This window comes from Nycticebus coucang, chromosome 18, assembly GCF_027406575.1.
Source record: "Nycticebus coucang isolate mNycCou1 chromosome 18, mNycCou1.pri, whole genome shotgun sequence".
NCBI lineage: Eukaryota > Metazoa > Chordata > Mammalia > Primates > Lorisidae > Nycticebus > Nycticebus coucang.
Window position 1 is genome coordinate 58,825,431 of NC_069797.1, and position 14,506 is coordinate 58,839,936.

At 47.0% G+C, this 14,506-nt stretch overlaps 2 protein-coding genes across 5 annotated transcripts in view; both read left to right on the forward strand.

Annotated features, from left to right (window-relative positions):
- Positions 1–4,924, forward strand: part of NBR1 (NBR1 autophagy cargo receptor) — a 47,637-nt gene extending 42,713 nt beyond the window's left edge. For 2 of the 3 annotated variants that reach the window (XM_053568916.1, XM_053568918.1), the window contains one exon: positions 3,352–4,924. In XM_053568916.1, the coding sequence (XP_053424891.1) occupies positions 3,352–3,525 (174 nt within the window). In that variant the 3' untranslated portion in view covers positions 3,526–4,924. The remainder of the gene's footprint in view (positions 1–3,351) is intronic. The other variant, XM_053568919.1, reaches the window with a different exon arrangement.
- Positions 4,925–5,240: 316 nt separating this feature from the next.
- TMEM106A (transmembrane protein 106A) lies at positions 5,241–14,504 on the forward strand. 2 transcript variants are annotated; one of them, XM_053568929.1, is made up of 8 exons: positions 5,241–5,712; positions 7,338–7,667; positions 8,954–9,017; positions 9,700–9,853; positions 10,896–11,036; positions 11,136–11,179; positions 11,953–12,006; positions 12,367–14,504. In XM_053568929.1, exons 2-8 carry the CDS (start codon positions 7,454–7,456, stop codon positions 12,485–12,487), a joined length of 792 nt encoding a protein of 263 aa, XP_053424904.1. In that variant the 5' UTR covers positions 5,241–5,712; positions 7,338–7,453; the 3' UTR covers positions 12,488–14,504. The 2 variants fall into 2 exon arrangements, with proteins under 2 accessions (XP_053424904.1, XP_053424905.1); XM_053568930.1 differs by having other exon boundaries at positions 7,437–7,667.
- The last annotated feature ends 2 nt before the right edge of the window (positions 14,505–14,506 follow it).

A 14,506-nucleotide genomic window follows, 5' to 3' on the forward strand; every position in this document is an offset into this window, starting at 1 on the left:
AAAAGCTCGGCTACTGGTGACGTCCATAGCTCAGTGGTTAGGGCATCAGCCACATACACTGGGGTTGGCAGGTTCAAACCCAGCCCAGGCTTGCTAACAATGACAACAACAAAAAATAGCCTGGCATTATAGCAAGTGACTGGAGTTCCAGCTACTTGGGAGACTGAGGCAAGAGAATTGCTTAAGCCCAAGAATTAGAGGTTGCTATGTGCTGTGACACCACTACACTCTACTAAGGGAGACATAGTGAAACTGTCTCAAAAAAAAAAAAAAAAAAGGTACAAAAGGCAGAAACTAGTAGGCCTTTACAACCTGGAAAACCACCTTGACGACTCCTCCCACCCCCAAAAGAATAGAAGCAGTTCAGGTAAGAGGAAGGTAATACTCACTCAGGCTCTTGGTGAACACATTACCTTCCTAAATCCTAAAAACTTGGGGTGGGCATTATGGCTCAAGCATGTAATCTTAGCACTCTGGGAGGCCAAGGCAGGTGAATAGCTTGAGCTCAGGAGTGGAGACCAACCTGAGCAGCAGTAAACCCTGTTTCTACTAAAAATAGAAAAGCCAGCAGAGTATAGTGGTACATGCCTGTAGTCCCAGCTACTCAGAAGGCAAGAGGATCGCTTGAGCCCAAGAGTTTGAGGCTGCTGTGATCTATGATTATACCATGGCACTCTACCCAGGACGACAGAGTCGAAACTCCCTCTCAAAAAAAAAAAAACAATCCTGGCTCAGCAACTGTAGCTCAAGCGGCTAGGGTGCCAGCCACATACACCAGAGCTGGCAGGTTCAAATCAGCCCAGGCCTGTCGAACAACAAATAAGAACTACAACCAAAAAATAGCCCGGTGTTGTGACAGGTGCCTGTAGTCCCAGCTACTTGGGAGGCTGAGGCAAGAGAATCACTTAAGGCCCTAAGCCCAAGAGCTGGAGGTTGCTGTGAGCTGTGACACCATGGCATTCTACCAGTGGCGACAAAGTGAGACTCTATCTCTTAAAAAAATAAAAACCAGGCGGCGCCTGTGGCTCAGTCGGTAAGGCTCCAGCCCCATATACCGAGGGTGGCGGGTTCAAACTTGGCCCCGGCCAAACTGCAACCAAAATATAGCCGGGCATTGTGGCGGGTGCCTGTAGTCCCAGTTACTTGGGAGGCTGAGACAAGAGAATAGCTTAAGCCCAAGAGTTGGAGGTTGCTGTGAGCTGTGATGCTACAGCACTCTACCGAGGGCAACATAATGAGACTCTGTCTCAAAAAAAAAAAAAAGAAACAAAAGAAAGCCAGATGTGGTGGCAGGCTCCTGTAGTTCCAGCTATTTGGAAGGCTGAGGCAAGAGGATCACCTGAGCCCCAGGAGTTTGAGGTTGCTGTGAGCTAGGCTGATGCCACACGCTAGCCTGGGGAAAGAGAGCGAGACTCTGTCTCAAAAAATTAAATAAAAAAAGATGAGAGACAAGATAATTAATGCAGAAAGATTTCTGAAGTGGAAAGAAGTAAAAGCAAAGGTTTGGAAGGATCAACTGGAAAGGACAATGGATAATCTCTTCTGAAGAGGAAAGAATGGAACAGTAGAAATAGGTGCAGAGGAAAATGCCAGAGACTCTGCTCAATATGTTTACATACTTTCCTCAACTTTACATACTTTCTCAGCCACCCTGCAAAATGGGAGATATGATATATCTCCATTTCATTAATAAGGAGATTGATACTCAGCACTGTTGGTAAGTAAATGGTAGAGTTAAGAGTCTAAACCTAGGCCTGCCTGCCTCCAAAGTCAGTAATCTTTCTGCTGTCGGCCTCACCATCCTCAGTCTGTGAAATGAGGACAATAATAGAATAGGGTTTTTAGTAATGTGTTCCCCACAGGCCTTGAATGAATATTACCTTTCTCTTACCTGAATTGCTTCTATTCTTTTTGGGGTGAGGGGGGAAGATCAAGAAGGCTTCCCAAACTATAATTTCCCAAGCTGTTCTCGTCCAGCTCCTTTGTATATCTGACAAAATTTTCTATACCATCTTCCAGTAATAATCTCTTTTTTGGGGGGCGGCGCTTGTTGCTCAGTGAGTAGGGTGCTGGCCCCATATACTGAGGGTGGTGGGTTCAAACCCGGCCCCTGCCAAATTGCAACAAAAACTAGCCAGGCGTTGTGGTGCGCCTGTAGTCCCAGCTACTCAGGAGGCTGAGGCAAGAGAATCGCTTAAGCCCAGGAGTTAGAGGTTGCTGTGAGCTGTGTTGCAATGGCACTCTACGGAGGGCAACAAAATGAAATTCTAGTCTCAAAAAAAAAAAAACAAAAACTTTTTTTTTTTTTTTTCAGGTTTTTTGGGTCTGGTTTTTTTTTTCTTTTGAGACAGTCTCTTTGTCACCCAGGCTGGAGTGCGGTGGCATTATCATAGCTTGCTGAAATCTTAAACTCCTGAGCTTAAGCCATCCTCCTGCCTCAGCCTCCCCAGTAGCTGGGACTACAGACATGCACCACCATGCCTTGTTAATTTTTTCTATTTTTAATAGAGGCAGGGCCTCACTCTTGCTTGGGCTACTCTCAAATTCCTGATCTCAAGCAATTCTACCACCTTGGCCTCCAAAAGGATTATAGGGTGAGCCATAGTGCTGACACTGTCTCTCTCTTTTGTTGTTCATGTATTTTCCCTGTTACCATAATTACCTTTATGTTTACAGGGTCTCCTGGGCTTTTTTTGTTGTTGTTGTTGTTCAGACAGAGTCTCACTTTGTCACCCTGTCAAAGGTCACAGCAACCTCAAACTCTTGACCTTAAGCAATTCTCCTGCCTCAGCCTCCAAAGTAGCTGGGACTATAGGTGCCCACCACAAGGCCTGGCTATTTTGTTGCTGTAGTTGTTGTTCAGCAGGCCCAGGCCAGGTTCAAACCAGCCAGCCCAGTGTATGTGGCTGGCACCCTACCCACTGAACTATGGGCGCCACCAAGAATGCTTCTTTTTTCTCCTAGTTCTCCAGTTCATTAGTTCCCTGGTTTTCCTTTTCTCCTCCTTTAGGTACAAATATACCTAATCTGAAGCAGGACCTTCCCAGTCCAAACTTCCTGAGAAGACCCATTGGTGTCACATACATAGGAGTGCTGTACCCTTGAATCTAATTACTTAGTATTTTGAATAAATCAGGAAAGATTAATATAATTTATAAGATAATAAATATATATACATATGATAAGGCCAGGCATGGTGGGGCACGCCTATAATCCACCAGCTATTTCTTGGGAGGCTGAGGCAGGCAGATCGTTAAGTGCAGGAGTTCAAGACTAGCCTGGGCAAGGTGGCAGGCTAATAAAACTAATAAATTTATAAGATAATGTTCTGTTTTTCTTATCTCTGCATAGCCAATAGTTTCTGAAGATCAAACAGCAGCCCTGATGGCTCATCTATTTGAAATGGGATTCTGTGACAGGCAGCTAAACCTAAGGCTGCTGAAGAAACACAATTACAACATCCTGCAGGTTGTGACGGAACTTCTTCAGGTTAACAACAATGACTGGTATAGCCACCGATATTGAAGAGTGACCTTGTATTAAAAAACTCTGCCTGCTGCTCAGAGATGATCTTTATTCTGTCATTGGGGGTGTGGGTTAGAAGCCCTAGCTTGTTTTTTAATCTGATGAATCTGTATGGCACCCATCACTGAATTATCAAGACAACACCTGTTAACAGTATTTGGGGAAGCAAATCAAAGACCAGAACTTAAACTTTCACTTTAGACATTGGATGAATAGTAGGAATACAGTTTTTCAATTGATTTGGATAAAACTCCTTTCTTCATTTATGTGTTAGAGTGTAACTTGAACTTCCTATAGAACCATTTTTTTTCCTGCTTTCATTGAAGTTGATTATTTTTCTTTTGTTAATGTGGATGTTTTATGGGACTGTTAATTGTCAGGTTTTAAAAGAAATTAACGTTGAAGGTTGTTTTTAAGAATTATTCTCCTAATTTCTGTAACCTACCCTCAAGCTTCACAGCTGTGTGGCATTGAAATGACACCCAGAGTGTGACAGAAATGTTACTAATTCTTCCTTTCCCAAGGAGAAAGTCATTTCCCTGCAAGACCATAATAATTGGCACCACTGCTTCCTAACAACTCCATTGGTGTATTTAAGAGCATCCAACTTCTGGGGATCTCTGCATTTCAATGAAAGGAAAGAGTGTGCTAATTAACACCCCCCCACCTCACCCCCTGTCAGCACCTATTGATCCAGTGTCTATATAGTAATTTTGCATACATTTTTATTTAAGGGAAAATTTTAAGTAGATAGTGTGAAATATTTTGCTAATCGTATAGAGAAGGAAAAAGACTCTTCAATTACTTAAAGGGAAAAGTAAATTTAAGTTACCTTTTTTCTTAATATCAGGGCAGATCTTATTTTACAGTAGAGTGGGAGAAGTAGAAATGTGGAACGCGAAAGACCAGCTCCTGAATTAATCTCAGTAAAATTCAGGGTATGCAAGTGAGCATGAGGCATAGGAAATGCTGATCACTTCCTTGAACGCTTGAAATTTGTTCAGAGGTATCTAACCGTAGAGAACCTAGAACAGGAAGAGGCAGCTGATGTTTTGCAAAAGTTGGATGGGGGCAAACTCACTGAAAAAGTTTTGGTTTAACCCCGGGATGAGGGGAAATAGTTTGCAGAGGTTTAGGGGCTCACTTGATTTACAGGAGAGTCTTGGGTACAATCGTTGAAAGAAGAGGTAATAAACACACTAAAGAGTTCATCTATTAATGACTTCCTGAAAAGGAAGACTCTGAATCACAGCCCAAAAGTGGGAAGGATAATTGAAATAGTATTATTTAACCTAGTTGGTATTTATAATGAATGGTAATTTTAGTCATTAGCCATTATGATGTTTATTTGCAGTATAACTCTTGAATGCTACAATAAACCAGGATTCAGACTGCAAAACAACAGGGTTGTTCATTATTTAAAACGTTATCGGAGCTTCTGAGTAGAAGGCCAAACGCAGGGGGTGTGTAATTGGGTTGATGAAGGGCGGGAGCTTTCTTGTACGTCGGAATCTTGGACGTCGAGGAGGGCCCGCGGGTCCGGTCGTCCGCTCCGTTGTACGTAACCTCTGAAAGGATGGCGAATAAATGTTCTTTGAAACTCCTACCTGGATTGGCTAGTCCTTGCGGAAGCAGCGTCTAACCCTAGAGTGACATTTGAAGGGCGGAGAGCGTCTCCGGCCGTCCGAGGGAGAGGGGCGGGGCTGGGGCGGGGCTTCCCAGGCACCGACTCAAGCTGGCGGCTAGGGTTCTGCGCTGCACTTTCGATCTTCTCTGCAGCGGTGTCTTTCTTCCACCGTTCCGGGGTAAGGTGTTCATGGGACCCTTCCCTGCTTTCCCTTTTGGAAGCAAAGGCTGAAGTACCTTCTACGCCGCCGCCTCGTCCAACACACCGGGACACGCGGGTGCCAATGTCTACTAACGGCCTCTTGGGGTTTCCCCGTGGGACTTAAAATCTTCCTTCAATGAGTCTCACTCGGCCAGTGGGACAGGAGAGGTCAGAGTCCCTGTTCCCCCCACCCTCCAACGCGGCACATTCACTCCCCCAGACTGTGGTGAAGAGGACTGTTTGCCGAGGACGCCCACACCGTGCCCTCACCCTGCTCTAAGAGGCCCCTCTCCCCAATTTCTCCAGAAATCTCGCCCTCCTGCAGCTGACTGGAGCCGGAGATCCCAGACCGGAACCAGGTGAGGCTTCCTTTATTTTTAGCCCAGGAAGATCTGAGCGTGGCTCACCTTGCCCACCCGTTTCTGCCACCACTCTTGAGTTTGGGGAAGAGCCCAGATTTAGCCTTGACTTTTACTTTTTTGAGGCAGAGTCTTACTTTGTCACCCTCGGTAGAGTGCGGTGGCGTCATACAGCTCATAGTAACCTCAAACTCTTGGGCTCAAGCGATTTTCTTTTTTCTTTTTTTTTGTAGAGACAGAGTCTCACTGTACCGCCCTCGGATAGGGTGCCGTGGCGTCACACGGCTCACAGCAACCTCTTAACTCTTGGGCTTACGCGATTCTCTTGCCTCAGCCTCCCGAGCAGCTGGGACTACAGGCGCCCGCCACAACACCCGGCTATTTTTTTATTGCAGTTTGGCCGGGGCTGGGTTTGAACCCGCCACCCTTGGCGTATGGGGCCGGCGCCCTACTCACTGAGCCACAGGCGCCGCCCTCAAGCGATTTTCTTGCCTCAGCCTACCAAGCAGCTGGGGATACAGGCGTCTGCCACAACACCCGGCTATTTTTAGAAATGAGGTCTCGCTCTGGCTGAGGCTGGTCTCGAACCTGTGAGCTCAGACAATCCACCCTTCTTGGCCTCCCAGAGTGCTAGGATTACTGGCGTGATCTACCGCGCCCAGCCTAGCCTTGACTTTTCCTAGTGAAGGACAGACCCTGACATTACTTTGACCATCCTTAGGCTTTTTTCCTTCCTACCCTCAGCAACAAGGAAGTGCCTCCCACTCCCTCCCGGGATTTCTTGAGATAGGCTTCTTAACCACACCTGTGGCCAGTCTTGCCTCTTCTTCCTAAGAATCTCTGCCTTTTTCAACTTCCTTCTCTTGAATTTAATGACAACTCAGCAACTCCCCAGGAAAAAATAAATGCTCTGCCATTCACTTATGGAAGTCCCTTAAAGGGAAATAGCTTCTGCTTTTTGTTTCATTTGTATTTATTTATTTATTTTAAGAGACAGTCTCATTTTATTGCCCTCGGTAGAGTGCTATGGCACCACAGCTCACAGTAACCTCCAACTCCTGGGCTTAGGCGATTCTCTTGCCTCAGCCTCCCAAGTAGCTGGGACTACAGGCACCCACCACAACACCCGGCTATATTTTGTTGCAGTTTAGCTGGGGCTGGGTTTGAACCCTCACCCTCAATATATGAGCCTGAGCCGGTGCCCTACTCACTGAGCCACAGGCGCCGCCCTTGTTTTGTTGATTTGAGACAGCCTTGCTCTGTCACCCTAACTAGAATGCAGTGGACTTAGCTCACTGCAACTTCGAACTCTTGGATTCAAGTGATCCTCCTACCTACCTCAGCCTCCCAAGTAGCTGGGACTACTGGTGCATGCCACCATGCTCGGCTAGTTTTTAGTAGAGATGGGGTGTCATTCTTACTCAGGCTGCTCTTGAACACCTGAGCTCAAGTGATCCTCCCACCTCAGCCTCCCAAATTGCTAGGATTACAAGTGTGGTGCCCTATGCTGGCAGTAACTTCTGCTTTTCTTTTGTTTTCCTTTTGTTAGGCAGATTGATCTTTATGATAATGAAAGGAGTTGAAATGCATAACTTACTCAATTTTTCATACCCTATCTTCCTTAGGCTTCAGCTTGCTTAAATTGTGGTGGAATTCCTTGCCAATCTTGAGAACTTAAACCAAAATTACAAGCTTAGCATTGAACTTTGTTATTTTCTCATCAGTGAAAAATCCCCCATGAATGATGGGTGAGATATTCTCCCAGCTGAGCTTTCAGTGGAAGGATGAAAACAAGTTGATTCTGTCTGGTGACCCAGCCATTGGCAGCAAGGCTGCCAGCTACTCTAGTATGGGTAGCAGCAACTCTCTTTGTTCCTGTGTGCCTTGTGAAGGAGCTGCTGGTACCAGCTTTGTGACTTGTCCTACTTGCCAAGGCAGTGGTGAAATTGCCCAAGGTGAGTTGCCCAAAGCTCTGGAAATAGCCTAGAACCCAAGGAAAACTCTTAGCACCTCTCAGTCACCTTGAATCAGATCAGATCTGCTCCTAGTTCATAGTTTCCCATCTTGGGCTGTCCAGGGAGATGCTAACTATCCCCAGGGTCCCTACAGAGTACCACCCTCTGTTCTAGTTGTATTCCCCAAGCCCTTGTTGGCAAAGAGGTTTCTAGCCGCTCTGTTCTGAGCAACACTCAGGAAACAACACTTCCTGAACACTTTAATTCAGTTCAGGACATTGTAAATTATATCACCAAAGAAATTGGGGATCTCTGATTTGCTGATGACTTTCAGATAGTCTTCATACCTGTTAATAGAATCTCGTTTCCATTTTAGCACATTAACTGCCATATGAGTTGTATTTAACTCATGCTAGTTTTGAACCCAGGGCCTCATGATACTGTGAAACCTCTGCTCATTGTTTTTTTCACTGTCAATGAGCACGTCTGGATCTGCTCCAGTCAGTATCCCCATCCATGCCTGTCACACATGCAGGACTGTTCTCCATTTACCATAACTTCTGACCCCTCATTTTGTCCTCAATGTTTGGTGGCTTTTTGAAGGAAATCAAGGCTAGGCACCTGTGGCTCAAGCGGCTAAGGTGCCAGCCACATACACCTGAGCTGGTGGGTTGGAATCCAGCCCGGGCCCGCCAAACAACAATGATGGCTGCAACCAAAAAATAGCCGGCGTTGTGGCGGGCGCCTATGGTCCCAGCTACTTGGGAGGTAGAGGCAGGAGAATTGCTTGAGCCCAGGAGTTGGAGGTTGCTGTGAGCTGTGAGGTCACAGCATTCTACCCAGGGGGACAGCTTGAGGCTCTTTCTCAAAAAAAAAAAAAAAAGAGAGAGAAAAAGGAAATCGATAGGACAGTATACAGTGACATGACATTGTTGCACATACTTAAGCATTATGATTCAGAGGTCATCATCCAGGACCACCCAAGGTCCTCTCCAGAAACAACTAAATACTTGTGGAATGACAAGTTTTCAGAAACAAATTCAATAATTATGTCATGAGTTACATACAACCATGGCCCAAAGGAAAAACAATTTTTTTCCTACTGTGACAGTCAATGTGCTAGAGATGTCAAAGCTGGGCTGCCAGCTTCAGCAGCACCTCCCCAGGGTTCCCAGTCTAGCTGCAAGGCAGGGCACCATGCTTCCAAAATTGCCTGGGGGGTTCTCTGGAAGGCTGGCATAGGAAGTTATCTGTTATGGATGCTTCTTGGTCCTCTCTCTCTCTAGAGCTGGAGAAGCAGCTGGTGGCTCTCATACCCTATGGGGACCAGAGACTGAAGCCCAGGCACACGTAAGCCCCTCTTCCTCCTCCAGCTCCACAAGCTATCACCCCTGTGGAATAAACCTATTTTGATGCCCCCTAATTTTTCCATTAGTTCTTCCCCAGAATCACGCCCCTCAGAAGACACTAACAATGGATGGATATGGTCCTGTTCTGAATATTAAGATTAAAATTCAGAACTCTCAAACCATGGACTTATTTTTTCTTTTTTTTTTTTTTTGTTTTTTGGCCGGGGCTAGGTTTGAACCCGCCACCTCCGGCATATGGGACCGGCGCCCTACTCCTTGAGCCACAGGCGCCGCCCAATGGACTTATTTTTTCTAGGGATAATAGCTAGCATTCATTGAGCTTTTGCTATGTTCCAGGACCTAAAATTATTGTTTTTTCATCCATTACCCCATAATACATCCTTTGAGGTTGGTACAGGTATCTCATTTTACAGACAAAGGACACTGAGGCTTAGGGAGGTAAGCTGCTCAGTGTTATTGAGTCAATGGGAACAGAGAGCTGGGATGGAAGCCAGGCTACCTGTGCTCCCACCCGCTCTGGGCTACTTTTGGAGAGCTTAACGTGCATTTGTGGGGGATTGCGTGAAGGGGGGAGCCTTGTGTATGAAGAGGTGTATGAACCCTCTCCCCAAGTTTCCTTCAAATTCCTCCACTCCTTTATCACGGGTCCTCCTTCCCCACAGGAAGCTCTTTGTATTCCTGGCTGTGCTCATCTGCCTGATGACCTCCTCATCTGTCGTCTTTTTCCTATTTCCTCGGTCCATCACCGTGCAGCCTTCGGGCCTCAACTCCTCCATAGTGGCCTTTGATGAGGATGACATCCACCTCAACATAACGGTGGGTGGGTGCCCCTGACCTCTGACCCTGCATTCCTGGCCATACTTCTCTGTAGGCCTTGTCCAGTATTGCAACCTTGGGTTGCATATTGTGAGGACTGGGACACAGTAAGGAACCAGATAAATAATTCATAGGTTGAAGTCTTCCTCCTGTGATATTAAAAATAATAATAATAATTCTTAGGGTAGAGTAGGGGTGGCAGTACCTGAGACACTTGGGATGGGCAGGACTAAATGAAGAGAAGCTATGTAGGATGGACTCGGATCTGAGCCAGCTTGAACTTCTAAAAGGTGACTCATCACTTTTAAGATCACCTCTGAGGGGGGCAGCGCCTGTGGCTCAGTGGGTAGGGTGCCAGCCCCATTTACTGAGGGTGATGGGTTCAAACCTTCCCCTGACCAAACTGCAACAAAAAAATAGCCAGGCGTTCTGGTGGGCGCCTGTAGTCCCAGCTACTCGGGAGGCTGAGGCAAAAGAATTGCCTTAGCCCAAGAGCTGGAGGTTGCTATGAGCTGTGACATCACAGCACTCTACCAAGGATGACAAAGTGAGACTCTGTCTCTAAAAAAGACAAAAGGCTCAGCGCCTATAGCTCAGGTGGCTAGGGTACCAGCCACATACACTGGAGCTGGCAGGTTCAAATCCAGTCCTGGCCAAAAAGTAGCTGGGCATTGTGGCTGGCACCTGTAGTCCCAGCTACTTGGAGGTTGAGGCAAGAGAATCGCTTGACAGCTTAAGACTCTATCTCTCTTTTTTTTTTTTTTTTTGTGGTTTTTGGCCGGGGCTGGGTTTGAACCCGCCACCTCCGGCATATGGGACCAGCGCCCTACTCCTTGAGCCACAGGCACCACCCAAGACTCTATCTCAAAAAAAAAAGAAAAAGATCCCCTCTGAGGGGCTCCTAGTACTGATGCTTTGCATTGGAGGACCCTCATGGTAGGGTGGGAGTCAGGTCCGAAGGCCAAGTTTCTACAACTATTTGGCTTCTCCTTTCGGAGAATGGGCCACTCTCACCCCTCCCTTTCCTTGTCCTCATCCCCAGAATATCTTAAACATCTCCAATAGTAACTACTATCCCATCATGGTGACCCAGCTAACCATCGAGGTTCTGCACCTGTCTGTCGTGGTGGGGCAAGTTTCCAACAACCTTCACCTACACATTGGCCCTTTGACCAGTGAACAGGTAACTCCCCTCTACCCTGCCCACAGGTGTGTGGATGTATATGTCGTGGGAAGGGTGCAGCTGGAGTTGGGGCTAACCCTGTGCCGATTTGGTTGACAGATATTTTATGCAGTAGCCAACAGGATATGGGATGAAAACACATAGTGAGTACCCCTTGATCTCATCTCCCCTTTAGTTTCTCTCCTGGCTTGGAAACCCAGTTAATAACCACCAGGTAGCCTGATTTCTTAGCAAATTCTGTAGCTGGTATCTGGTCTGCCCTCTGGTGGCCAAGATGGCAGTGCGCAAAGGTTCTGGGTCCCCAGCCTCAGTCTGTTTGGTCCTAGATTGGAATGAAAAACAAACTGGAATTTGGTTAATCTTTTTTTTTTTTCGAGACAGAGTTTCACTTTGTCCCCCTCAGTAGAGTGCTGTAGCGTTACAGCTCACAGCAACCTCCAGCTCTTGGGCTTAGGCGATTCTCTTGCCTCAGCCTCCAGAGTTAGCTGGGACTATAGGCGCCTGCTACAACGCCTGGTTATTTTTTTGTTGCAGTTTGCCTGGGGCCGGGTTTGAACCCGCCACCCTCGGTATATGGGGCCAGCACCCTACTCACTGAGCCAGAGGCACTGCCCAGAATTTGGTTAATCTTTACAGTATGTGACCTTGGACTCTTCAGTCTGAATCTCTGTGAAAGATTAATGTCTTTTTCTGCTAAGGGAGGGGCCAAGCAAGTGGGGGTTAGAGTGATATTGCAGCAGGGTGGCTATGCTCACCTTAGGAGGGGGGTGAAAGGGTGGGAGTGGCATCTTGGGGGCCCCTAATAAAAGGAAAGGGGCCTGGGAGACAAAGGGAGACCTTCAACTATCATCCTCTGAACTTGTGACAGGCTGCTCAATGTGAATGTGATCCTGTGTTTTCTTTCTCTCTTTCTCAGCAAAATCTGTACCTGGCTGAAAATCAAAGTCCACCATGTACTTCTGCACATCCAGTAAGTAGTACTTGGAGCTCTGATGTCCCTTCTGTCTTCGGTCTTACCTCAGCTCCACTCATGGGGGGAAAAGAGTCACCCAAGCTGACCCCATGAATTTTTGTTGGCCCTTGGGAATAGCTAGTACAGCCCCTTTTCTAAGTCTCATCTTGCTTATAAGTTATTGGGGTAACAGCCATAAGGTTGTCTAGGAGTTGCTAGGACACAGATGGGGCAGCCGTCCCAGGTACCTTGGCTGAGTGGGGAGCAGAGGAAAAGGAAAGGAAGGTCTGAGGGAGCCAACCCTCCCCAGACAGCAGAACAGGGCAAGAAATTTCCTCTTTCTCCCAGACATGGCAACAATGCTTGCTTCCTCTCCAGGGGCACCTTGACCTGTTCCTACCTGAGCCATTCAGAGCAGCTGGTCTTCCAGAGTTATGAATATGTGGACTGCCGGGGAAATACGTCAGTGTTCCACCCACTGGTCCCTCACCTGCCGTGACCTGCCTGCTGTCCCCATACTATAGGCACCTGCGGGAGCCTGGTCTGTATCTCCCACAACTCCATGCTGATTAAGGAAGGACTATAGTGGCTTTGCCAAAGGAAAAGCCCTGCCTTATTATACCCTCATCCCTCATGCCTCAGCATAGGAAGCTTGCTGAAGTTAACATCACAGGCACGTGCGTGCATGCACATACATGCTTCCATCTTCTTGATTTCCCCAGGTTCTTTCAGGAGCAACCATCAAATCCTACCCTTGTTCTTTTGTGAGGGAAATCTGACCTGACATTTTGTTGCGGTGCCTTAGAGTTCCTAGAGTGGCCCCTTAGCCTTTCTGTACTAAGCATCTTGGTTTTCCTGCTCTATTGGGCCTGACTCTCCTTCTGTCAGTATGTTTTATCTGGCTTTTAAAACGTGGATCCTTTTCACATTTTCCACTAGTGAGGAGAAAGTGACTTTGGGAGCACCCATTGCTGTCTCCAAGGCCATTTAGGGGACCATAGATGCTTTCCTGGGCCTATCTGCTTTGGTTATGTGGCAAAATGATGGTGATGCCAGCTCCTCTCTGGTAACTTGTCCCTTGTTGTCTGACAGTAATATTGGCCAAGGCCCTTTGGCCCTGTCTTTCCTGGTTAATGACTATCCCTGGTTGTAAGGAAGACAGAGCTGTTCTCCAGCTAAAGCTTGTCTTCTCTATAAAACAGTTTTACTGTTCTCTTCATAGCCAAAGTAGGAGAGGCGGGAGCCACTGTTACCCCTCAGAGCTATACAGGAAAAACAGAGTGGAAAGGCAGAGTAATTTTAAAAGGTGTTTATTAAAGGTGGGTTTCTGAGCCCATGTGATTGGACACAGGTAGGTCAAACAGTGCGCCTAGCTGCTCTGTTCTGAAATCCCATAGGAAATGGAGCTGTCAATGTCCATCCAACACCGCTGGGCTGTGTTCTACCCCCAGCTCAGCACCAGGGTGCATTCCTGGGCTTTGTAAGTCCTATCAGCAGGGACTGGTCTGGATCCCTCATTTTCCTGTCACTCAGGTAGAGGTCAGCCCCAGATAATACCTTCCCCTTGGAGGGCGGCGCCTGTGGCTCAAGGAGTAGGGCGCCGGTCCCATATGCTGGAGGTGGCAGGTTCAAACCCAGCCCCGGCCAAAAACCACAAAAAAAAAAAAAAAATACCTTCCCCTTGGATTACTAGTGGAACTGGTTTCTGTATTTTAGTGGAACAGGAAAGGTTGTTTGTTCATTAAAGGTGGCTGGGTCTTTATCATTCAGACAGGTGGGGATAGAAAGAGAGGTAGGCAGGGAAAGTTGAATTGAATTAGAATGGGTAGAGAGGAGGAAATGGTGACAGAACTCAGCTGGCTGGAGAACAAGGGAAATAAAGGTCTGTCACCAAGCTGAGGCCACGGTGGTAATGACAAGAGCACAGAGGTCCAGGGAGGCCAGGGAGGGCTATGTGTGTAGGTCACTAAATGTAAAGCTTTAATTTATATTGCATCCAATAAACTATACTTAATAGTATTCCAAACAGTCTGCTGGAGCTGGTTTGAAGATAGTGTGAGTTATCTCCATTAACTGTTCAGTCAGTTACAGATCAAACTCCTTGTTCCTCTCTTTTCCCTTTCTCTCTCTTTTTTTTTTTTTTTTTGAGACAGTGTCTTATTTTGTCACCCTTGGTAGAGTGCCTTGGCGTCATAGATCACAGCAACCTCAAACTCTTGGGCTCAAGCGATGATCTTCTTGCCTCACCCTCCTAGTAGCTGGAACTACAGGAGCCAGCCACAACAGCCACCTATTTTTAGAGATGGAGTCTCTCTCTTGCTTAGGCTGGTCTTGCCTGAGCTAAAGCAATCCACCACACCTGGCCCCACAAACTGTTAGTGTTCAAGTAGGTATCAGAGTCTATTCCCCAGGCCTCTGAACCCCTCTGATAATATGTGCTACTTTTCTGGCTTCCAAGAGATTGCTCACATTAGCTCATGCCTCTCCCTCTCTCTCATTGTGCTTCTCTCAGGTCTTG

What these genes read in the sequence shown, in the direction of transcription:
- TMEM106A (XM_053568929.1), top strand. Translation starts at nt 7,454, where the DNA reads ATGATGGGTGAGATATTCTCCCAGCTGAGCTTTCAGTGGAAGGATGAA. An exon ending in AGACTGAAGCCCAGGCACAC is followed by an intron (nt 9,018 to 9,699) that starts GTAAGCCCCTCT and finishes CCTTCCCCACAG; the next exon opens with GAAGCTCTTTGTATTCCTGG. An exon ending in GCCCTTTGACCAGTGAACAG is followed by an intron (nt 11,037 to 11,135) that starts GTAACTCCCCTC and finishes TTTGGTTGACAG; the next exon opens with ATATTTTATGCAGTAGCCAA.